General features: G+C 36.9%; 2 protein-coding genes across 2 annotated transcripts in view; one reads left to right on the top strand and one right to left on the bottom strand.

The window, feature by feature from the left end:
• The window catches only part of DTNBP1 (dystrobrevin binding protein 1), a 38,450-nt gene extending 22,595 nt beyond the window's left edge, over positions 1–15,855 (top strand). Inside the window, exons 8-10 of the mRNA XM_039348771.1 lie at positions 9,572–9,727; positions 11,295–11,438; positions 15,150–15,855. Of these exons, the coding sequence (XP_039204705.1) occupies positions 9,572–9,727; positions 11,295–11,438; positions 15,150–15,379 (530 nt within the window). The 3' untranslated portion in view covers positions 15,380–15,855. The remainder of the gene's footprint in view (positions 1–9,571; positions 9,728–11,294; positions 11,439–15,149) is intronic.
• A 1,531-nt stretch (positions 15,856–17,386) lies between these two features.
• JARID2 (jumonji and AT-rich interaction domain containing 2) overlaps positions 17,387–22,351 on the bottom strand; it is a 115,088-nt gene continuing 110,123 nt past the window's right edge. The window contains exon 17 of the mRNA XM_039348760.1: positions 17,387–18,909. Coding sequence (XP_039204694.1) covers positions 18,733–18,909 — 177 coding nt within the window. The 3' untranslated portion in view covers positions 17,387–18,732. The remainder of the gene's footprint in view (positions 18,910–22,351) is intronic.

Below are 22,351 nucleotides of genomic sequence, written 5' to 3'. Positions count from 1 at the left end.
GAATTATTTAGATAAGGTAACTGCTTGTTTCTAAGTATTTACTTCCTTATTTCATAATTTTTGAAAGGTGAAAGGTGATTTTAGCTATAAATGTTAAATATTAAAAGAAACATTTAGGAATAGCTAATTTGTTTATGAATGCAGTGAAAGAAACAAGCACATAATTAGTTTGGATAATGCTGATTTTAATTTCATGTACTGTTCATTCACTAGCTGAAAATTGGAACACTGACATGTACATAACTGATTTTGTAACAGGAAAATGTAATATTAACTCTTCTTCCTTTTTGCTACCTTTTAACACACTGTTCTGTCATGCCTGTGGGATTTGAGAACGACTAAAAAAAAGGTAAAACATTCTGATTTGAATGTAATATCAGAATTAGCCAGTGATTCTATTTATAAATGCAGAAACTGATAATTCCAGATTAAGGGGAAAACAGTGTACTGTAGATTGTCATGTCCCACATCTATGGAATCTCCTAACTATGAATATAGTTATTTTAAATAAATTATATTCCATGTCTAAAAGTATATTTAATTATATCCTGCTACATTGTAAACTAGATGTTTCCTCTCCAAAGGTAAATTCGTAAGTAAATTCATTACTGTAATCACAGATTCTAGTAAATAATGTACAATGAAATATAATAAAGCAGTAAAATAGTAATATTGTAAAGTAAAATAATAAAAATAGTATTATATGTAAAAAGGTTACAGCCAGATAAAACCAAAGCTACAGCTAAGAACTCTGAGTTTCTTTCTAGGTTTAAATGACAGCAGAGCAAATACAGCTTGATTGCTGACAGTTGGGAACTCATCTGCAAGAAGATAGTTCAATTTTTCGATTGAGTTCACTTACCATCAATATTTTGGTTCTGATCCCATTTTAAATGGGGCAGTGGAGAATATAAAGGATAATGCCCTCCACTTTACTGACACAACAGGCATTGTTTAACACATTGCTTGTAAAATCTCCTTTTGAGATATGTGGATTGCATGGTTAGCAGACAAAGCGATGCTAAAACCCTTCCAGGGAAGCACTAACTTTACTTGTGAGCTCAGTTGAGAATACTCGCATTTACTTTTAATTGTTGTTTTAAAGGCCTTACCTACTTATATAGCAATAGCACTTAGACTTATATACCACTCCATAGTCTTAAAAAGCACTTTCTTAGCAGTTTACAAATGTCAGCATATTGCCCCCAATAATCTGGGTCCTCATTTTACCGAACTAAGAAAGATGGAAGGCTGAATCAACCTTGAGCCAGTCAGAATTGAACTCCAGACTGTGGGCAGAGTTTGCTTGCAATACTGCATTCTAACCAATGCACCACCATGGCTTATATATTTTATTTTATTGTTTATTTAGTAATCAAATTGATATATCACCCATTTCACTATCTGACTTGATTTACAAATAAAAACCATAACATCTATACAAAATAGACCAAGTTAAAAAACAAAGTTAAGAAGCCCCCCCCCCATCCTCCCACCCCCAAAACAGGATTGCATGCCACTGTTGGATCTCCAGATCTTAATTTTCTTCCAAAAGGCCAGAATGGGAATTAAGTATAAAAGGTCCTTTTAACTGGCTGCCTTAATGGGATAATCAGCTTTTTTGGTTGTCATCCTAAAATTACAAGCTTCTTTGTCATCCTATAACTTACAAGCTTCTTTGCTTGATTTATGAAGTATTAACTTAATTTTTTATACCTTCCCATTAGCTGAATTGATTTATATGTAACTCCCAAACAACCCACTTCTTGCTTGATTGACATTTTTGGTAAATAGTGCAACATATTTGTCAGCCGACTTGGATTATTTCTTAAGATTTGTAAGATTTAAAACAGAAACTGCTTGATGTAAATCCAACATTAATTCTAGAAATGCCAACAATTCTGAAGTCCGTAGAAGATATATTTGCTTTTCTATATATTATTTTGGCCTTACGCATATACCAAATAAATATAATCACCTTTATGCACACAAATTATGCTCTTGTGGGCTGGCAGAAGAATTCAGAGAGCTCCATTCCTAAAGTTTGTTTCCCTTCACTAATGGATTACTTGGTTTCTATACAGAATTAAGAAAAATAATAAAGTGCACAATCCTGTTTGTTCATTTGCACAGAATTCTACGTATTCAGCTGTATGCAATATTTTGTGTATGGCTAACAAATGTAATGCATAAACACAAGACTGTTCTAATGTGACATTGTTAATATTTTGTGACTTCAAGTCAGTGTTGACTCCTGGTGCCTGCACTTTTCTTGGTAATGTTTTCAGAAATGGTTTGCCCTTTCACTCTTCATTGGACTAAGAGAGAATGATTGACCCAAGGTCACCCAGCTGGCTTTGTGTCTAAGTCTCATGGGCTGCATGAGGCCCTGGACATCTAATAATGCGGCCCCACATGATATTAAAAAATATAAAGAAATAAAGGAAATTCATAGACATTCTATTATATATTTTATATGTGAACCAAGACAATTTCTCTTCACTCAATGCTTCCCAGGAAAGCCAAACGGCTGACAACCATGCTATAGTGCAGGGGTGTTAAACTGGCGGCCCGCAGCCGGATGTGTCACGTCCACCTCTGGCTCTGCAAAGGCAAAAAGCGTTGTAATATATCACGATATGTCATGTGACACGATTGAGTTTGACATGCTATAGTGGATGGATCCTGTCTTGTCAACTTTGATACAATTTTAAGAGTCTGTAATTGCAAATAATTTGTAATAGAGGCAAGGATTTTCAGTGATAAATTCCAATCATCTTAACGTTCCATAATAAGTATTTTCCAACTTTTCTTTGTATGGCCCAGCATTAATTATTTGCACTGGTTTCTCATTGTCTTAAACTGAAGTACAATGCAGAAAATATTTGTAAATGGTGTTTTTATTTCTTGATTGCTTTGGTTATAGGAGGGATATAGGCAAAAAATCAGCAATGTAATTGAAACCTTTATATTGAAAATAGCAGTTGAACTTTGTATAGATGCTTGCATAGAACCCAGAATTCATATTATGTGTTGAAGTACATTCATCTATACAGTATAGATTAAAAGAAAAATGAGGAAAAATGATACATATCTTGTCTCTAAAATTTCCTCACCCCCATTTGTAAAAGTTTACAAGTTTACTTTTTTGCCAGTCCTTGTTTTTTATCTTCCTTGGAGGATCCTAATATTCTTTTCTCCAAAACACGCAGCTGAGAAACCTTATTGAAGGGGGAAAAGGCCTTATCATTGTGAACATGGAAAGTACAGGCTGACATCTTGAGCTGACGTTAATTACTACTCTAAACAGGCAGATTGTCTTTCTAGATAGACTGGAGAAATCTCATTTCAACAAGATTGCAAGGCTTGTTTATATTGATTAGAAAAACATCTGCACTTCTTTGATAGACCCGATTGCTACTGTTTAGCTACTAGTAGAATATGTTATGTTGCTAGTAAATCTTCAGAAACTCAGAGTTGGTTCATTATTTTGCAAGCTGCTGCAGCTTTTGTGAGAGAAAGTGTAGGAACTATCAGTAATTCCAAGTGTTTCTTTAAAAAAGCTAAATTTCGTTGCCATGGGTCCAGATGTTCTCTGAAAAAAGTCATGTATTCTGTTAAGTAGCGCAGGATACATTGCTTTAACACAAGGAAAGCCTTTGGATAATAGCCAGGCTCTTTGTCTATATCCATGTTCATATTTTGTATAACTTGTATTTCATACTACAACTGGAATTCTTTCTAATTATTAATTTAAAATACTTTTCTATATACGAAATTTAGACCTGAGTCCTTGCATAATGAGTTTAGAATTGCAGGATTGTGGCTTTGGTTTTGGCCTTTATATTCCTTTTCGTTTAATTCAATATTATTTTCTTCATTATGTATTAGACCATTTCTTACATTTAATGCTGTAGAGGAGTTTTCTATGCCACTTTTTAGAGAGCAGATTCCCCTCAAGAAGGCTTAAACTACAATATTAAAGATAAATAATAAAAATCAGTAAAACTGCAATCCAAAACCATAAATATATTAGAATATAATATACAGAATTACAGTCATACCTTGGTACTCGATTGCTTTGAAATTCGTCAAATTTGATATTTTCACGAGAAAATTTTGCCTCAGTACTTGTCATTTGTTTGGTACTTGACACGCAAGCTAGAACTTATCAGTGTCGATTGCCTTGTGACTTGCTACTTTTTCCAGCTGAAACAAAGTGTCACATGTTAGTCACGTGGTAGCTCTTGCTTGCCCTATGTATATCCCCTTGTGGTGTATTTTTGTGCTTTTTTTTTCTCATCAGCAAAGATAAAGTGAAGTTTTTATTTTATTTAATCTAAGTATTTATTAATTTTAGATTCATTTCTCATGTAATGATATACAACCCTATCTTTTTACATATTGTCTTGAAAATGTGCACTGTCTTTGATTTGGGAACGCATTAAATTTATTTACATTGTTATGGGAAAAGTTTGTTTGCTACTTGTCAGTTTTGGTACTTGTCGCATCTCCAGGAACCAATTAATGACGAGTACCAAGATACCACTGTATAGGCCAGCGGAGGAACATTAGAGGTCACTGTTATGAGAAATTACCAAATACTTGCAAAAGCTTTATTTACTAAATGCTTGTATACATTCATGCATTCATATGTCCATCTGTTTAGCTATGCAGGAGTTAATTCCTGTTTGGAACACTTTAATAATGAAAATTACTATAACTACTCTTTTGCAAAATTAATAATTTGAAATCTAGATCGAAGTTCAGTAGATATTATGAATTCTGATTTCTTAGTTAATTGCTATAAACATGAATGCTGTCACAGTACAGCTACATGCAAGGATAAATAATGATAAAATAGATGGAAAATATGATTGATCACAATGTTCTAGTTAAGTAGAGGCAGAATGACTGCATAGAAGAACTATAGTAGACTGATGGACTGTAAACATGGTTGAGTAATAAAATGTGCATACTACTGTTGAGAAGCAGCTGTCATTGTGTATTTAATATACACAATGAAATGCAAGGCAAAATAGGTTGGCATTGATGTCTGCATTTCTAATTTTAGTAGGCATATCTAGTTCAAAAGCTGGATGCCAAAAAAGAATTTTGAGGAACACATTTAAGACAACAAAACCTACAGAATAGCAGGCCACTTTAGCTGTGTTCAGCAGGTCAGCGGTTCAAATCTCACCGGCTCAAGGTTGACTCAGCCTTCCATCCTTCCGGAGTAGGTAAAATGAGGACCCAGATTGTTGGGGGCAATGTAAATATATATATATATATATATATATATATATATATATATATATATATATATATATATATATATACACACACACACACACATATACATACATTGCTTACTGGTGTACACCGCTTAGAGAGTGCTTGCACTTAAAGCGGTATATAAGTCTCATAAATAAATAAATAAATAAAAAAGATATAGAAATAGCAGAGGAACTTTATGAATGTGGAATTCTGTTGAAGAGATAGGATAAGAACATGTGCGTTATGTCTAAGCCCAAAAACGATACAGTGAAATCCAATTGAGTCCAATTTTTTTTATTTGCTTACACCTAACAGACAGAATCCCACCAGACTAAAGCTATAACCTTCTAACCTAATAAATATATCCTGGGAGATTCTAGGGAGCTATTGTGAATATTTTCTTCCCTCCCTGAACTGGATGAGAGGTTCAGGACTGCACAAGGTCTTATTTGGGGCCTCTCTTTGGAATATGTTGCTTCTTCCCTGGAAAGCACAGTGGAGTTGCCCCCTACCCCCTTCTTTTCCAGTTGCACATTCTGTCAAAATGTGCTGGATGTGACTTTTTCAGGAGGTTAAGTTGAACAACCTTGTCTGTCTTGCCAATATTGGCAGAGGCGTGTTTTCTCCTTAGTAGTATTTGTTAACATTCAGATGAATACTGAATAAATACAAACATTTTAATAAATATAGTGTGTTTACACTTGTCTGAATAAGTATTAAAATTCAGGCATGTACAAATGCACTGCAGCAACCCAGAATATCAGAAAAAAGAAACAGATCACCTATACAACACCTCCCAGCAAAATGGATACTCAGGCAACTTTATCCAAATTGTCTGACCATGTAAACCACTATAGCACAGCTAATACAAGTTATGAAAAGGTTAATACTAGCAAAGTTCAGAATTACTCAGAAACAACAAACAGACTATTATAACCTTACCGCATCGCCCATCAGTATAGAACACAAACCAACTAAAATCCCCCAAAGCATCTTAGGTAAACTAAAAGACTCAGGAGCCCAAAACAAAACGAAACAAGAAACAGGAGTCATCTACAAGATAGGACTGAAACAGCCACTATGTAGGACAGACAGGCAGAAGAGCAGAGCACTAACTCTGAACACTATGAACACCAACTAGCAATAAGAGGACACGATGAACACTTCTTAATCTCACCAACATGGACCATAGTTTCAACTGGGAAATTGTGAACATCCTAGATTAAGCTAAATTCAAGAAAGCTAGGGATTTTCTGGAAGCAAGGCCATTCCAACAGATAAGTCACCAATAAACACAGAAATAAAGCATATTTACATAATGAATCCTTTAAAAAAGACAATAGAAAGCTAATGAAACAAAAAGACCAAAATACATCCTAATCCAGCCAACATTCATGTTGGGGATTAACACCAGACAGTCAAGCAGTAAACAATTTCCTAATCAAGAAACTACCGAGGAGAAAACCACACCTCCACCAATACTGGTAGGGCAAGCTACTGCATATAAAACCCCACACTCATGAGCACTGATGATGTTATTTGTTGGGTAATTAAATGTCTACAAGCAAACTTGGAGAGCACTAAGCTCAACCCTGAGTTACATATATTCTCTACTGATGGAACAGCAACAGAAATCATCTCTGATATCTTGCTCTTAACTGCAATGTATCTAATATTAAACTAAAAAAATACCTATAAAGCACTAGATCAGCGGTTCTCAACCTGTGGGTCGCGACCCCATTTGGGGTCGAACAACCATTTCACGGGGGTCGCCAAACAATGCAGTCCGCCATTTTTCCCCCTTTTCCTTAGCTGTGCTTCTCCCTTTTATTCTATTGGCTTTTGAAAGCCAATAGAATAGAGTCTCTGGAATAGAGTCTAATTCTATTGGCTTTCAAAAGCCAATAGGAATTGTCCAGGCTGTCTCTGCCCTGCTGAGCCTGCCAAAAGCCCCAGTCCCCAAACGGTGCTGCAAGTTGTCTTCAGCGAACGCAAGCTGTCTGAAAGCTTCCACCCCTCCCTGCTGAGCAACTACTAAAAATGTAAGTAAAAGAGGGCCAGGGGTGGGAAGTGGGAGGCCGGTGGGCGCAGGGAGGGTTGCTGCCGTGCGTGGGGCCCGGTGGATGCCTTACCTCCCTTGGGCTGGGCCAGCTGGTGGCCCAGCCGGTGGTCGCCCTGCGCCGTCGCTGCCCCTTGCCAGCTACGCCTCGGCTGGCGCGGGGGGGGGGCACCACGCATGTGCGGCGTTCCTGGGCAGGGAAAGTCCTCGACTTACAACCAGTTGGGTAGTCCTCGACTTACAACTGGTTGGGGTCGCGGCATTAAAAAGGTTGAGAACCATTGCACTTTTTATGTTCACACTTACAAGTATATTTTAGTAACTTTTTGTTTCTGGCAGTTATATGTAAAATTAAGTAAAAAGTTTTGCTTGTAATCTTTTTTGTAATCTATCTGGAATACTATGTTTCCTTCTGCTGTTCTTGCACATTTTCTGTGCAACATCCCTAGATATTTACTTCAGTGTTCTTATGATCTCTGAAAAAAATATTTTGACAGTAACTAAATTATGTGCAGAACATTAATTAAAAAGTTATAGAGCAGTTGTTGATAGATATTTTCCTAACAATTATTGCTGTGCCATATTTATTTATTTAGCATATGGCATACATTGACTAGCAATATATATTAACATTTCATCTAAAATAGTAGAGCACAATAAAATATGAATGTTAAAAAGATCTATATTCAAATATTAATGTCTAGGCCATCTAATCATTGAAGCATAGCATTGTTTATATTAAAAAAGATCAGATACTGGACTGGTAACAGACGGTCATGATGTGACCTACAGTTTGACATGGGACCCTGTCGTCACACTGAGGGGAGGATACTACGCCCCATTTATACAGAGACTCCTGGTGTGTGTGGTGTGAATCCTATTCAGGATTGTCTATTGCTGACGTGGTTCAGAGCCTGGCACCCAGACCACTCTGCTGTGCCATAAATTAGATATAATACTGGAACTTGATCTGATAGCTATATAGTGCTTTTTATGACACGGCTATGTTCATGTGACAGTTTTGTTGAAAAACAGTTTCAAGAGTATCGATTTTATATTCTATTGCTTTTTTCTTGTGAGATTAAATTTTTACAGTATATTTTAGCTGAGAGTAGAATTGTAACTATTATAGGTTAGATCTATGTTAAAACTCTTGTTTCCTGAGTCCATTAAAATTATATGCAAGTTCAATTAAGGAAGTCGGTCCAAAGGGGGAAGGATTATCAGTGAGCTTTCTTTTCTGGCCATTTAATAAAGAGTTTTACTTGTAACCAATGACATTTTAAAGATTGAATGGGCAAGATTGACTGAGAGGTTTAGGAATTGCAAAAAGGTTACATAAACTCCATATCTTATTTTACTGCTGATGGATGGAAGGGACCAGATATTATTACAGTTTTAGGAATAAATGTAGAAATCTGTATGGCTTTTCTTAAAAAAAAAGAAAGAAAAAAAGAATTGCAGCTGTCCGTAAGAATAGGTCTAGCATTTGCTTTTGGGCTTTTTGTCTAAGTAGAATACAAAGGTGAATGGAACAAAAGCAAAACACACAACCTGATACCTAAATGCTGATGTCCTTGGCTCAGAAGGGCTCCCATTCACAGTGGAGCAGGGAACTTTTTAAAGAGCTACTTTAGGATTTTCTACTTTGTCTAAGGCAGTGTTTCTCAACCTTGACAATTTTAAGGCATGTGGACTTCAACTCCCAGAATTCCACAGCCAGCAATGCTGGCTGTGGAATTCTGGGAGTTGAAGTCCACATGCCTTAAAATTGTCAAGGTTGAGAAACACTGGTCTAAGGATTATAAGAGATATTGCTGAAGACTTTATGATATCCAAAAGTGGCTATTGCTGGCATTTGGGGATTTTTTTTTTTTTTTTGGAGCTTTACATTTTGAGAAGAAGACTATAAGGGGCAGAATCTGTTTAATACATACATTTCACAGTTTGGGGAAAATAAATCTTTGCGAAGAATGCAGTAAGAGACTAACTACTATGATGTACTATGCAGTTCTGTATTAAAAAGTCTGATACTGACCTATTTGATATTGAATTGTTTTGCTAGCTACCACTGAATTTAGTCTTGGATAATTAAGAAATTTTGAAACCTGAGATATAGTTATGTGCTTTGTAATATTTTTGATTTTAATTTCATGATTTACTGAGATACAATTGTGTATAAAATGCTTCTATAAGTGCTAAAATAACAATATTTCGTTTATTTCCCCATTTCAGCTGAACTTGATACAGAGCATGTTCAGAAAGTGCTGGACATGGAGCACACCCAGGAAATGAAGCTAAAGGAGCGGCAGAAATTCTTTGAAGAAGCTTTCCAGCAGGACATGGAACAATACCTCACCACGGGCTATCTGCAGATAGCTGAAAGACGGGGCAAGTATTGAAATCTTTCAGTTTAAGACTCCAGCTAAATTGCAAAGCAGACTCACTGAGCTGCCCCAAAATTCCACTGGATTTTATGCTCTTTTTATGTCTTCCATACATACAATCTTACTTAAAAAGGTTAGAATGAGTGATGTGCTCAAGGGTACTCCTTTTCAAGAAATGGCTAGTTGATATTAAGTATAATCAGAATAAAAAACCGGGTGTTCCGTCTTACACTTTTGCTCTAGTTCTAAAACTAGAGCGGCCATTGAGACAGTTGTTCATTTGGGAAGCAAGAATTAATGTATTGAACCGCTTCAACCTGTAAACAGAGAAGTTACAGCTTACGCCTCCTGTTTGACTATTTTCTTGCAAATCAGTGAGCTAGATTGCAGAAAGTACAGCTGAAACTTGTATCTTGCTTCTCATCAAGAGAAAAAATTAATCAGAAATCTGCTCTGCTCCAAAAGAACCAAATAAATAAAGAAGAATAGAGCATGTTCTGCTTCTCCCTAATGGGAGAACCCATTAGCAGGATGTGAACACATAGGGCTCTTCCTTGAGTTTCCCATGTAACTATTACTGTGATGACTATGGTCTTTGATATCTCCAAATAATTGCTGTAACAAGATATTCATATTTGCATTACATTACCTTTTTATGGAAGCTGTGAGCATTGTTGTTTCCTGAATTGATTTATTGCATTATTTAATGAAGCAGTGTACAAAAAATATTCTTTTATCTGCTCTGAGCTTTGCTTTGTTCTACTTCATTTGGATCACACAAGAGAGAGAGAGAGACTTCCCGTCTTTTTTAACAGCATATATAATTCTGTGTCTTTCCTTAAGAATTAATGTCCTGTCTTGAAGGATATTTGTTTCTGGCCTAAAGTCACCCAGTCCTAATCTAAGAGTTAACCTCATACCAATCCATATTCCCTTTTCTCCTTTACTTTCTATACCAGACCATGCCGTTTTTTTCTTTCTCCTAGGGTAACCAATTTGGCCCCTTCACAATTTTGGATGATGTTCATGTTATGGTATACATGAAATTTCTGGAATGTAAAACAGATTGATAGAAAAGTTACTCAGTAGTTCTATTAGTTAGTGGAAAATGGGACCAGGAATGTGCAGACCTTGGTGGAATATTCTGTTGTTTCCTGGAATGTCTAATCCTGAGAGTGATTGGTTTTCTATAAGTCTGGATCATTGATTATACTTCTAGAACATGATGAATGCCTCTTCATCAATATGTTAAGGAAAGAGAGGGAACACTCTGGGAAACATAGTATCTTTCTATCATGGAATTTGATAGCTATAATCTCCTTGTAATCATTTAATTAAAATTACATTTTATTTGTCTCAGTGTTAGAAACTAACACTATCTTCTAAGAAACTATCTCAACGCTTTATAAAAGGTTTCAAATCAATTGTTACTCCAAACCATTTTTCTGAAACTCGTAAGTCCTGATTCATCCTTTTAGGCACAGAGAAGAAAATGGGGGTAAAATTTTAATTTTACAACCATGGATGCCTAAATATGGGTAAATTTGCTGATTTTTTTTTTCTAATTTCAGAGCCAATAGGGAGCATGTCTTCCATGGAAGTGAATGTGGACACATTGGAACAAATGGACCTCGTGGATATGTCTGATCAAGAAGCCTTAGATGTCTTTCTTAATTCTGGAGCAGAGGATAATTCTTTGCTATCTGCTATGATAGGTACAGTAGGTGTTTCTCAGTCTATTAAATGAACAAACACAGTAGAGCTAATTGAGTCTTTCTGGTGAAATAGATTAATTTTAAATCAAAGATATTTTTTTCTTGTTGTAATCAAAGCATGTACTAGATGCAGGGCTATTTGATGTAATACTGCTGTATTGGCTTAGAAGAGGCTCTCTTAGGGGGTCTCGCTTATGCTATCTGAGAACACCCATTATATCTACACAGCACCATGGGTTTAAGTTTTCTGCTGGCAACATGTTAGATCAGTGATGGCAAACCTTTTAGAGACCGAGTGCCCCCAAACCACCCTGCCCCTCCCACCTCCACTCCACCCTCCCACAAGGCCACCTACTGCCTCCACGGCCCACCGCAGCAGATCGCCCGGGCAGCCCAACAGCACCATGGGGGCACGAGGGTGGAGTGATTCCCTGCTGCCCGGCTGCCATGTCCTTGGCTGCACTGCTCTACACGGGTCGGCCTGGGGGCGACTCTCCTCCGGGGAGCTGCTGGTGAGGGGGCCACAGGGGGAGGTGGGGCTGAGGTGATAGCACGCATGCCCACAGAGAGGGCTCTGACTGCCGCCTCTGGCACGCGTGCCATAGGTTTGCCACCAGTATGTTAGATCATAGGAAATGATGGAGCTGTAAAATCCAGAGCCCCCGATTCATTTGGACGCTAGTTGAGACTAGCAATATTAAAATAAGCCAGATGCAAATGAAGACAGTATTAACATAGGAACCTAATTATAGTAAGGTCAGAATCACGCACAAACAAATGCACTTTTCTATAAAGAAATAAACTAATTTTATGTGAGATATTACAAAAAGCCAGCTGTTTGATCATGTTATCTTCATACCTCCTACAGAATTTGGGTACATTGTATGTAATAATTTGAGTACCTGTCTGACAGCAGAAGGGAGACATAAAAGATTTTTGGATGAGCTACATAATTTGGCTTAAAAGGTTTAAATAAATCTGTTTTGCATATCATACTATAGTAAGATATACAGCTGCAGCTGAGTCACATTAACATGTCAGTTAGTAAGGAATCTTAGGAAACTGGTTTTCTAGCAAGATGGATAATAGTCTTATCATAATATATTCAGAAGACGGCTCTCTGATATCTAGGCAATTCCAAGATAGCAAGCTAGCTACTGGAAACTACATTTAAATCCTTTTGCATTTCTACACCAGAATGCTATTTTAGAATCTGCCCTTCTTGTTCATGTTGCATTGATAAAAAAAGTTCTGAGGAAAGACCTTATTAGTATTACAAAGCTCTGGATGTGCTTCAGAGTGCCTAGGGCTCTCTCATAGTATTTGCTAGCCACTATCTGAAGCAGCAGCATCTTTTCACATTCTGAAAAATATGTAATTTGATTTCAGGAGTTGCTGAAGGGTGCTAATGTATGCTAAGATCTGAAACACATTTCTTTCCCTGCAAATCCAAAGTCTGTGTAAGCCCTAGTATTTATCAAAGATTGTTAAGGGAGCCACGAGGCAAAAAATTAGCTTTAACAAAAAGTGAAGATTCCACTGTGTGGAGTTCAGACTCCTGAGACAAGGATGCTTTTGGCACACATGTAGAGAACTAGAACATTTCTCTCAAGAAATTAGATTGTTCCGATTTTTAATAAATAAATAAATATGGACCTAATGGACACCAATAGAAGTCCTCCAATTGCTCTACAGGGGAATCACATAAAAGATTTGGGCAGAGGCCTCCCTTTATGAAAACTATCTTCCTTATCTTTTCATCATTTAAAAAATATTTGCAGAAAGATTTTGTTTAGCTCAGTGGTTCTCAACCTGTGGGTCGGGACCCCATTTGGGGGTCGAACGACCATTTCACGGGGGTTGCCAAACAAGGCTGACCGCCATTTTTCCCCCTTTTCTTTGGCCACGCCCCTGATGTATAAGTGGTTGGGGGTCATGACAGCATGGGGAACTGTATTATGGGGTCGCGGCATTAGAAAGGTTGAGAACCACTGGTTTAGCTGGTTCACTAGCAATAATAACCTGCCATAATATACAATAAGACCATTTCTTTTTTAAAAAATACGAAATACAATTTGAAGAAGAGATAATTAGTTAATGAGAAGCACTCTAATCTTTACTCCCATCCTTTTGCCCTGTTTACTTTTCCTACATTTTTAAAAAGGAATATTGTACAAGATAACATATTTTAAATCTGTAACACCGTATTCTTGCAAAGCACATAAAACGAACAGATGTAGTTCAAGTACCTGTAACTCAAATTCTTCAAGTAGTGATCACCATGAAGTCAGCCCGCCCATCTGCATGACCCATTTGCTGTTCAAGGTTCCTTTTCAGGGATCTGCTGCATCAGAAACTATGAGAGTTTAATGAGAGCATGCCAGTTAGGTCTGTTAATTCACAAAGGACAGGATTCCCACCAAAAGAGCTGTTACAAAGTTGGGAATGCCCTAAATCAGGGGTAGGCAACCTTGGCTCTTTTATGACTCGTGGACTTCAATTCCCAGAATTCCTGAGCCAGCTATTGGTCTTGAGATTTCTTTTTTTTCCCCTTCTGCATATCAGGATACATATAAGTAGTCCTTGATTTGCAACAGTTCATTTAGTGACCGTTCAAAGTTACAATGGCATTGAAAAAAGCGACCTATGAACATTTTTCACACTTCCAACCGTTGCAGCATCCCCGTGGTCACATGATCAAAATTCAGATCCTGGCAACTGGTTCATATTTATGACAGCTGCCATGTCCTAGGGTCATGTTGATCAGCTTTTGTGACCTGACAATCAAAATGAATGGGAAGTCTAGATTCACTTAAAACAACCATGTTACTAACTTAATAAATGCAACGATTCATTTAACAGCTGTGGCAAGAAAAGTAAAATGCGGCAAACCCACTTAACAAATGTTTCACTTAGCAACATAAATTTGGAGCTCAATTTGTGGTCATAACTCAAGGACTACCTATATACTAAAATATCTCAATATTATTTGTTAAAGTTAAACGCCACCTGTCTCACTGATAAGGTAGGGTTACTCTAAACGTCCTGGCATGTTTATTTGAAAAAGCATGAATAAAGTGCAGGCAAAATATTTTTTTCCCCCTTTCCAAGAGTGTCTTCTGAAAATCTGTGGATAAACAGCTTTGTTAAATAAAGGTAGATTGGGGGGGGGGGGAGATAGGAAAGTTAGCCCTGGTTGTCATTATAATGTCTGTTTTTCGGCATTTTCTTGCATTTATTTGTACTCTAATTATTTATCTAAGATAATCAGTGAGATTAGAAAAAAAAGGTAGAAGAGTGGTGGGAAATCCATTTTTGGGTTGTAAGTTGTATGCTCTACTTTCAGAGAAGGCTATCCAGATCACTTTTACAAGCCACTTTTCATTCTGGAGCAATTAATTTTAATCTGCATTAATTTTAATGCAGGTTTAGGACAAAGTGACAGTTGCTCTTGAGGTCTTGATTTATTCTGGCCTATTTTACAAAGGCAGAGATTGTAAAGCATGCCTGTATTTTCATCTTTTACCACATCCTGCGAAAACAATCAGTGTTACAGGGCAGCAGTGTTACAATCATTTGTATGAAATTATATGGTATATCTTGCTTTATAAATTGTCCTAACAAAAAGAACAGATAGTTTAGATCCCATGATAGTCAACATATAATAACCAGCCATTCATTTGCATCTTTAATTTTTTTTTGTTTTTGAAGGGTCAGATTCTAGCACCCATCAAAATGAAATCAGTTTTCAGGTTCCCACTCCGTCAGAGCTGGGTAAGAAGTTCTCTTCAGAAGCACCCTGGACAGATTCTGCTAGCCAAGATGCCTGTGAAGCAGAAGCACCTGTGGTCCAGTCAGATGAAGAAGATGTGCAAGTGGACACTGCCCTTGTGAATACAGAAACGAAGAGCCCCTCTGATATCAGCGATGAAAGTGATTAACAGATTGAGGCCTATTACAGTGCCCCATAGGAATTAAGACTGGAGTGAATGAGGAAAGAAATAATCGGCAGAGCTTGTCAGGTTTTATCTTCAGAGAGATAACTGTATGCAGTCGTAGAAAATATGTGTTTTTATATTAAAAGCATTCTGAAAGCACACTCATTAAGCAATAAACTCTTGCCTTTGGAACAATTTACCTTCCACGTTGATGCTTACTAAAAAGGACAAATTGTGAATAGATTTATTTTAAAATCTTCAGTAGAACTATAACACAGAGATAATTTTAAGCCTTTGTGGTAAGTTAGTATATTTTTGTTCCCAAAAGACTGAATATAAAAAAAAAGGCTGTTTATCATGCAATGGAGAATAGGCTAGTATTTGGAACAAGAAAAGATTGAATGGATATTTACATTAAAGAATTAGAAAGGTAGAAGTCCCTGTGTATACTGTATCTCTATAAAAAAGATAAAACTGGATGTGTATAGAGTACTTGCTATTCTGTGTGTGTAGAGTTGAACCAAAAATGGAAGAGCTTTTTTTTTTTTTTTTGGTCTTTCATAAAACTGCTTCATTTGAAGGGATCAGCAATGGACAAAAAGCAATGCTTGGCTTTTATAAAAGAAAGGGTGCGTGGCCTTTGGATTTAATCTGCCTCCCAACTAAGATTATATGACTGTAACTTAAATTATATATCAACACCATGTCCCAGGTATTCACAGTGGGATGTGAAAATAAGATACATGCTAAGCATGAGATTAAAAACACGTTTTTAAGAAAACCACACTACCATTTCTCACACAGTGGCCCTTACTAATACAGACAGGCAATCTATGTATTAGGTATTTCATTTTTCTTTTTAATTTTTTTTTAAAAATTATTCCACCTTGGATTATTTTTATACGTAAGGTGATGAAGATATCTAATACTCCTTTCTCCTATTTTCCTCCAGCAACAATCCTTTGAGGTGAGTTGGGCTGAGAGAAAATGACTCTAAGTCGCCCATTCAGTTTTCAGGCCTGACTAGAACCCACAATTCCCTGGTTTCTAGCCTGGTGCTTTAAGCACTATTTGTTATCTTTCATCCCTTTAGCAATATCTTTCAGTGTTCGTTATCTTTCATCCTTTTAACATAGAAATGAGACCTGTGGTCCTCCAGGTTTTGCTGGGCTTCAGTATTATTAGCCGTACTGGTAGTTGTAGCAATATTGTGAGGATCACAGGTTCTACTTTCCCCTTCTGTAAATATTTGAAGGGTAGATGTTCTAATTCGATATTATGTCTATGATCTTGTTCTATGAGTGGACAAATATACTCGCAAACAATTGGCAGCTTTATTTTCTATCTTTTCTAATATTTTAGAAAATATTGATTTAGCTTGCTCACAAAGCCTATGTGCTATTGAATTATTCTGTCTCAAAGGACTGTGAGAGGGAAGGTAGTTCTTCAAAACCCATCTGTTTGGGCTGCAAATTAGTTGAAACATTTATTTCACTTTTGTTGCAGTAATATAGTTCTGCAAATGACCTGAAGTACTATTCCATAAACTACATCTTTTCTAAGCCCATGGTAACAGTTCTAAATAAGTCAGCTAGCTTTAAATCATCTCCACTGCTTTCAGAAGAAAGACAAAGTGTCCAAAAAGTGTATTTTTATTAAACCTTGTATTACAAACCTGAAAAGTAAACAAAGTCTGGCAATAAACATGAAGTCTTTCCTTACAAGGAAAGAGCAGAGCAGTGCTAATAAATTAAATGTCAAACTGTAAGCCATAGTCAGAAGTTTACTGTCAAGAAGGAAAAAATACACAGCAAGGCCATAAAAACTGGACAACCACATTGGAAACACTCGACTCTGTGTTATTGTTAAATATTCCAAAACAAGTCAGTCTTCTGCAACAACCAACAATATGTATTTTATAAGACTTTCCTGACAGTCACTCACCACTGGCAAGCTCAGTGCAATATGGGTAGCTCTACGGTTTTGTTGAATTCAATTATGAAACAAGAGTTTGTGAAAACTTTCCCTTTTTTATTCCACACATACTGTACACACAACCAGAAAAGGGCAACAACTACTCCATTATTATTTTTGTTGTTGTTCAGTGATGTAAGCAGCACTTATAAATGTTACAAGAAAAACCCTGTAAGCATCCAATCCAACCGACGAAGAAAGTGAAACGTAAGGCTTTTCTTCATCTTGTCTCTTTGCCACCCTTTCCCACCCTCCCAAGAAAAGGCTCAAGTATTTAAAACAATTTACAGGCTTATGTACAAAAGTTATGATACTTTTTTTTTTGTTACACGTGAAAGGAAAAAAAAATAGACAAGATGGGAGCAAATGCATTTTCACATTCAAAAGAAGTATGCAAACGTGCTAGTGGCTCTAAATGTGATCATATAACAACAAAACAAAATTAATGCTGACTGTGACAAGATTAAAAACAGCAGTGGAATGAGAATGGAATGTTAAAGATTGCACGTCTATGACAAGAAGCATGGCTTCAATCATTTTTCAAGGATGCTATTGAAGGGTTTTTGATAAAGTAGACAACAGCACCAAAAAAACCACAACAACCCAGAATGGATTTCCTAATGAAATCAGGCACAGTTTTTCGCTCACATGCCTCCACAAGGCAGGCAGTCTTTTTTTTTCTTTCTTTCTTTCATTTCCTCCTCGAACAGATGCATAGTGAAGTGCTGGTAACAGAGAACATTTTCTCCAAATCTCCCATTTGCCTATGATTAGAAAACTAAGTCCATCTTCAGCTGCCATAACCTCTCAAATAAAAGTGTGAATTCTCCAATTTTAAAAGGTACAAAACTTTATCTTGCCTGTTCCGGAACACAAGCCAAAAGTATAGCAATTTCTTTCAAGTTTTGCCTCCTATCCCCCCCCCCCTTTTTCACTATAGAAAAAAAAAATCTGCTGACGTGATTGGAGAACAAATTATAAAACGCACCAAAATTCAACCTACCCAGAAAAATAAAAGAAGGGGTATTTAAAAGCCTTTTCACAATTGGGGGGGGGGGGAGAAAGGCCTTTTCTTGTTTTCAGGCAGTGGGACAAAAAACAAATTTTATCAGTTCCCTTGCTGCTATCAAAAAAAAAATGTGTGTACAGCAGTTAAAAAAAATCCTGCTGTATCAAACTATCCTAAGTAGAAAATAAAAATAAAATTCAACAGTTTAATGCTAAATCAAAATTAGTTCTCTAAAACCAGAAGAAAATCTTCTGTAGAGCTAGTGCAAAGACAGCTTGTAATCTACAGCAATACTCCAAACTATGATATAATTACAAAAAATATATATAAAATTGACCAAAATGAGAGAGAGAGAGAGTTGGCATCTTCATGATTAACTTGAAGCACTTTTGGATGAACTGGAGGATGAAAGTCTTGATGATGGCACGTCAAGGGTTGCTCTCTTGCGAGGCCCTCTTTTTGGTGTAGGCTTGCTGATACAGATCTCAATGGTGCCGTTCTTGCCAGATACTTTTCCACAAATTTGATTGACTAAGCTGATGATTTGTTCCTAGTTGAAAGAAGAAAAAATGTGTTTTCTTTTTTTAAACAACCAACTTCCTATTCCAAATAACATGGCAATAATATGATAAACTGAAGCCAAAATACAGCAGCTTAACTGACTGGCTGTAATGTGAAGTGATTATTACTTCTGCTAGTCTCTTGTCTATCACATGGAAGTTTGTAATTGAACATTTTCTACCTGGGTTGACTCTGTGGCAGCCCACCCGTCCCATTTAAAATGTTAGCTTGCCAATGTTCAGTTCCTCTTTTCTAGCCATGCTGTCCTCTCTGAGTGCACTTGAGGACTGCTGAGTGCATTTATGTCTTTCATTTTAAGTCTTTATATTGTAAAAAACATAGAAACAACTGAAAACCCTCTCTACAAATTGCTTCCTTATCATTAAAATTTCTCCTTTGAGAACCATCATTTTTAGTTTTAGTGAGGCCTATGGCCTTAATTTTCTAAAAATGCTCCATTATGTGTACAGAGCTCTCTACTAATGGACACGCTAAGGGCTTATTTTGCTGTGGCAAGAGACATCCACTGGAGTTGTATATCCATTGCAAAAACTTGATATTGCAGGGATGCTAGAACAGATCGTTTTGCCTTCATTTGGGAACAGGTTCTTTCAGCAGAGATCATAAAGTCCAGAAAGTTCCTCTCTGGTCCAGTTGATGCTTGTATAAGCTTAACAGCAGTTAGGCCTCAAGCACCGATGAATGCCAGGGAAGTCAAAATTGAAATTGGTACCAATCTCGGATCTTAAGCTTTCCAGATACAAAGATGCAATTTCAGCTTTAACTTTCAGTGTCCGAGAATTGCAAGTAAAGGCCCAGTTAAGAGGATCATAAGCTCTCAAAGAAGAAACTTCATATACTAGATTTGCATCTGCCACTCTTGAACTCCAGCCACCAATCCTGACTATCATTTAGTTGTGTTTGGGGAAGTGAATGCTAGAGCCATGAAATGAAATCAGAATTACCCAGTTTTCCCTCTAAGGATGTAAGGACTTGCAATTTTGTAAAATGCCAATGATTAAACAACCTCCTCTTATTAGTGACCCGATATTGTGGCACAATCCTCATTCCTCTCACAGAACAGAAACACTGTCTTGTGTAAGATGACAGCTGTAATTTTTAGCTTAAACACCTCAAGCTTCCTGGTTTTCCATGTGCCCTGGAATTCTGCATCTTGTACTGTTAGACGTGTTTCCAATATCTCTATGGGAAAAAGTAGTCTAAGGGGAAATACTTTAGATCCTAGCCCAGATTTTCCAGTTAGAGATACATCACTTGTAACTGATCCATACCTTTTGCCACGTTGTTGATGGTGCTTAGTTGAGGCTACAATACTCTGACAATATACCTGCCTTAGCGCTTTGGATCTAACTAAAATTTCCTCTTTGAGGAGAAGGCTTGTTCAATAATAAGAAAAGTAAATACTGAGCAAAACAACCATGTAGGGTCTTTTATCTTAAACATCTCCTTAAAGTATATATTTAGCAACTATGTTGTTTTTTTCTGTTTTCTTACTTATGGCTATTCAGTGCTCTTGAACCAAATGATCAACTACTTATGCTAGGCCCATTTATCATTATTTCTAATGGCCCCTCAGACAGTCTCCTCAGACCAAGCCTCTTGATGATTTTAATATAATTCTTCTCCAAGTTCTTCAAATGTATGGTGAGATTTAAACCTATGGGAAACAACATCTGTGCCCTATGGAATGATTCTTCCTACTTCACTTGACAGAGAAGCATTGGATTTTTTCCCAGACTCTCTTTTGGTCTTGAAAGTCACCTCAGGCTCTTGCAAGATATTATTAAGTCTGTTTCCCCTCTACCAACTTGATGGATTGCTTAGATTTAGGCAAGGTCTGTTTCAGAATCTACGGTACCAAAGATTAGTGCTTTACATAGATAACAGCAAGCTTTTCATAAGTCCCCCTGACTATTCTTCTATTCAAAAGAGCAAGGATTATTTTTTCATCTTTTCCTAGTATTTGTCTAGAGGGATATAAATACTATCTGCTCTTCTTATCATCTGGTAGGCTTGCTGACTCTCAGGCAGTCAGGACGCCCTCCATTAAAGTATGAAGTACCCCCACCACGTGCACCTTTCCAGGACATTTGCAGAGCAGCAGTGTCATCCTATCTAATAATTGTCATTGAATGTTACTAGCCAGACACGACATCAAGCCCTTATGCCTCATTTGGCAAAGTGGGGCCCTATCCTACCTCCACAAAGACAGCAGATTTTTAACTGGCTATTTGAGTGATGTCTGTGCATTCAGGCTGTTCTTCCACCTTCCCAGCTATGGGTGATCCATTTACTAATTCTTTTGGAAACAACGTGATGAGGAAGAACTTAGAATTGGCTTGTTTTGTTAAGTGGTAAAGGACTCAGACTCCCATTAATTCAGCTCATCTGCAGGGTGTTCTGGAAGACTAGTTCAGAGGTGTCCAACCTTGGCAACTTTAAGACTTGTGGACTTGAACTCCCACAATTCTGAAGCTAGGCTGGCTGGGGAATTCTGAGAGTTGAAGCACACAGGTCAGAAAGTTGCCAAGGTAGGACACGTCTGGACTACATCGTCAGCATGAATGAAGAGATAGTCACTTAAACCCAAATGAAATCAACTACTATTCAGCATTATATGAATGAGCCTTGGACTGATGTGCTCCTTCTCACTCCTTCATTACTGATGAAAAGAGAGACAAAGTTTTATGTCTGATTTTGCAAATACGTCTAGACCTGAACTGTTAATAGTGAATTGATTTTAGTAAATCACAATAATGATCACCCAGTTTAGGAGTCATAACACATGTTAAATCAATACAGGTAATCCTCAACTTACGACCACAATTGAGTCCAAAAATTTCTGTTGCTAAGTGAGACATTTGTTAAGTCAGTTTTGTCCCATTTTATGACCTTTCTTGGCACAAGTGAATCAATGCAGTTGTTAAGTTAGAAACACAGTTGTTAAGTGAATCTGGCTTCCCCATTGACTTTGCTTGTCAGAAGGTCACAAAAGATAATCAAATGACCAAGGACACTGCAACTGTCATAAATATGAATCAGTTGCCAAACGTCTGAGTTTTGATCATGTGACCAGGGGGCTGCTGCAATGGTCATAAGTGTGAAAAGTAATCATAAGTCACTTTTTTAATGCCATTTTAACTTTGAACGGTCACCAAATGAACTGTTGTAAGTCGAGAACTACCTGTAATATTTTTAAATGGAAGTGAGAACATATAAATTTAAATGCTATTGTATAATATTAAAATCATATTAAGCGCTCATTACAAGCTAGTATATTTGATTGATTGCTACTGATAGCCTATCATTATATACTAACTGAAATTTGGAGACCAAGATTAAATAAAATATGTATAAAAATATGTAAACTGTGACTTTAGAGAGTTTTTCTGCTTCATAGCGAACAACAC

Source organism: Crotalus tigris, unplaced genomic scaffold, assembly GCF_016545835.1.
Source record: "Crotalus tigris isolate CLP2741 ecotype Arizona unplaced genomic scaffold, ASM1654583v1 scf7180000017564.2150845, whole genome shotgun sequence".
Classification (NCBI taxonomy): domain Eukaryota; kingdom Metazoa; phylum Chordata; class Lepidosauria; order Squamata; family Viperidae; genus Crotalus; species Crotalus tigris.
Note: the sequence above shows the minus strand (reverse complement) of the source record. Positions and strands in the feature narration are given on the sequence as shown.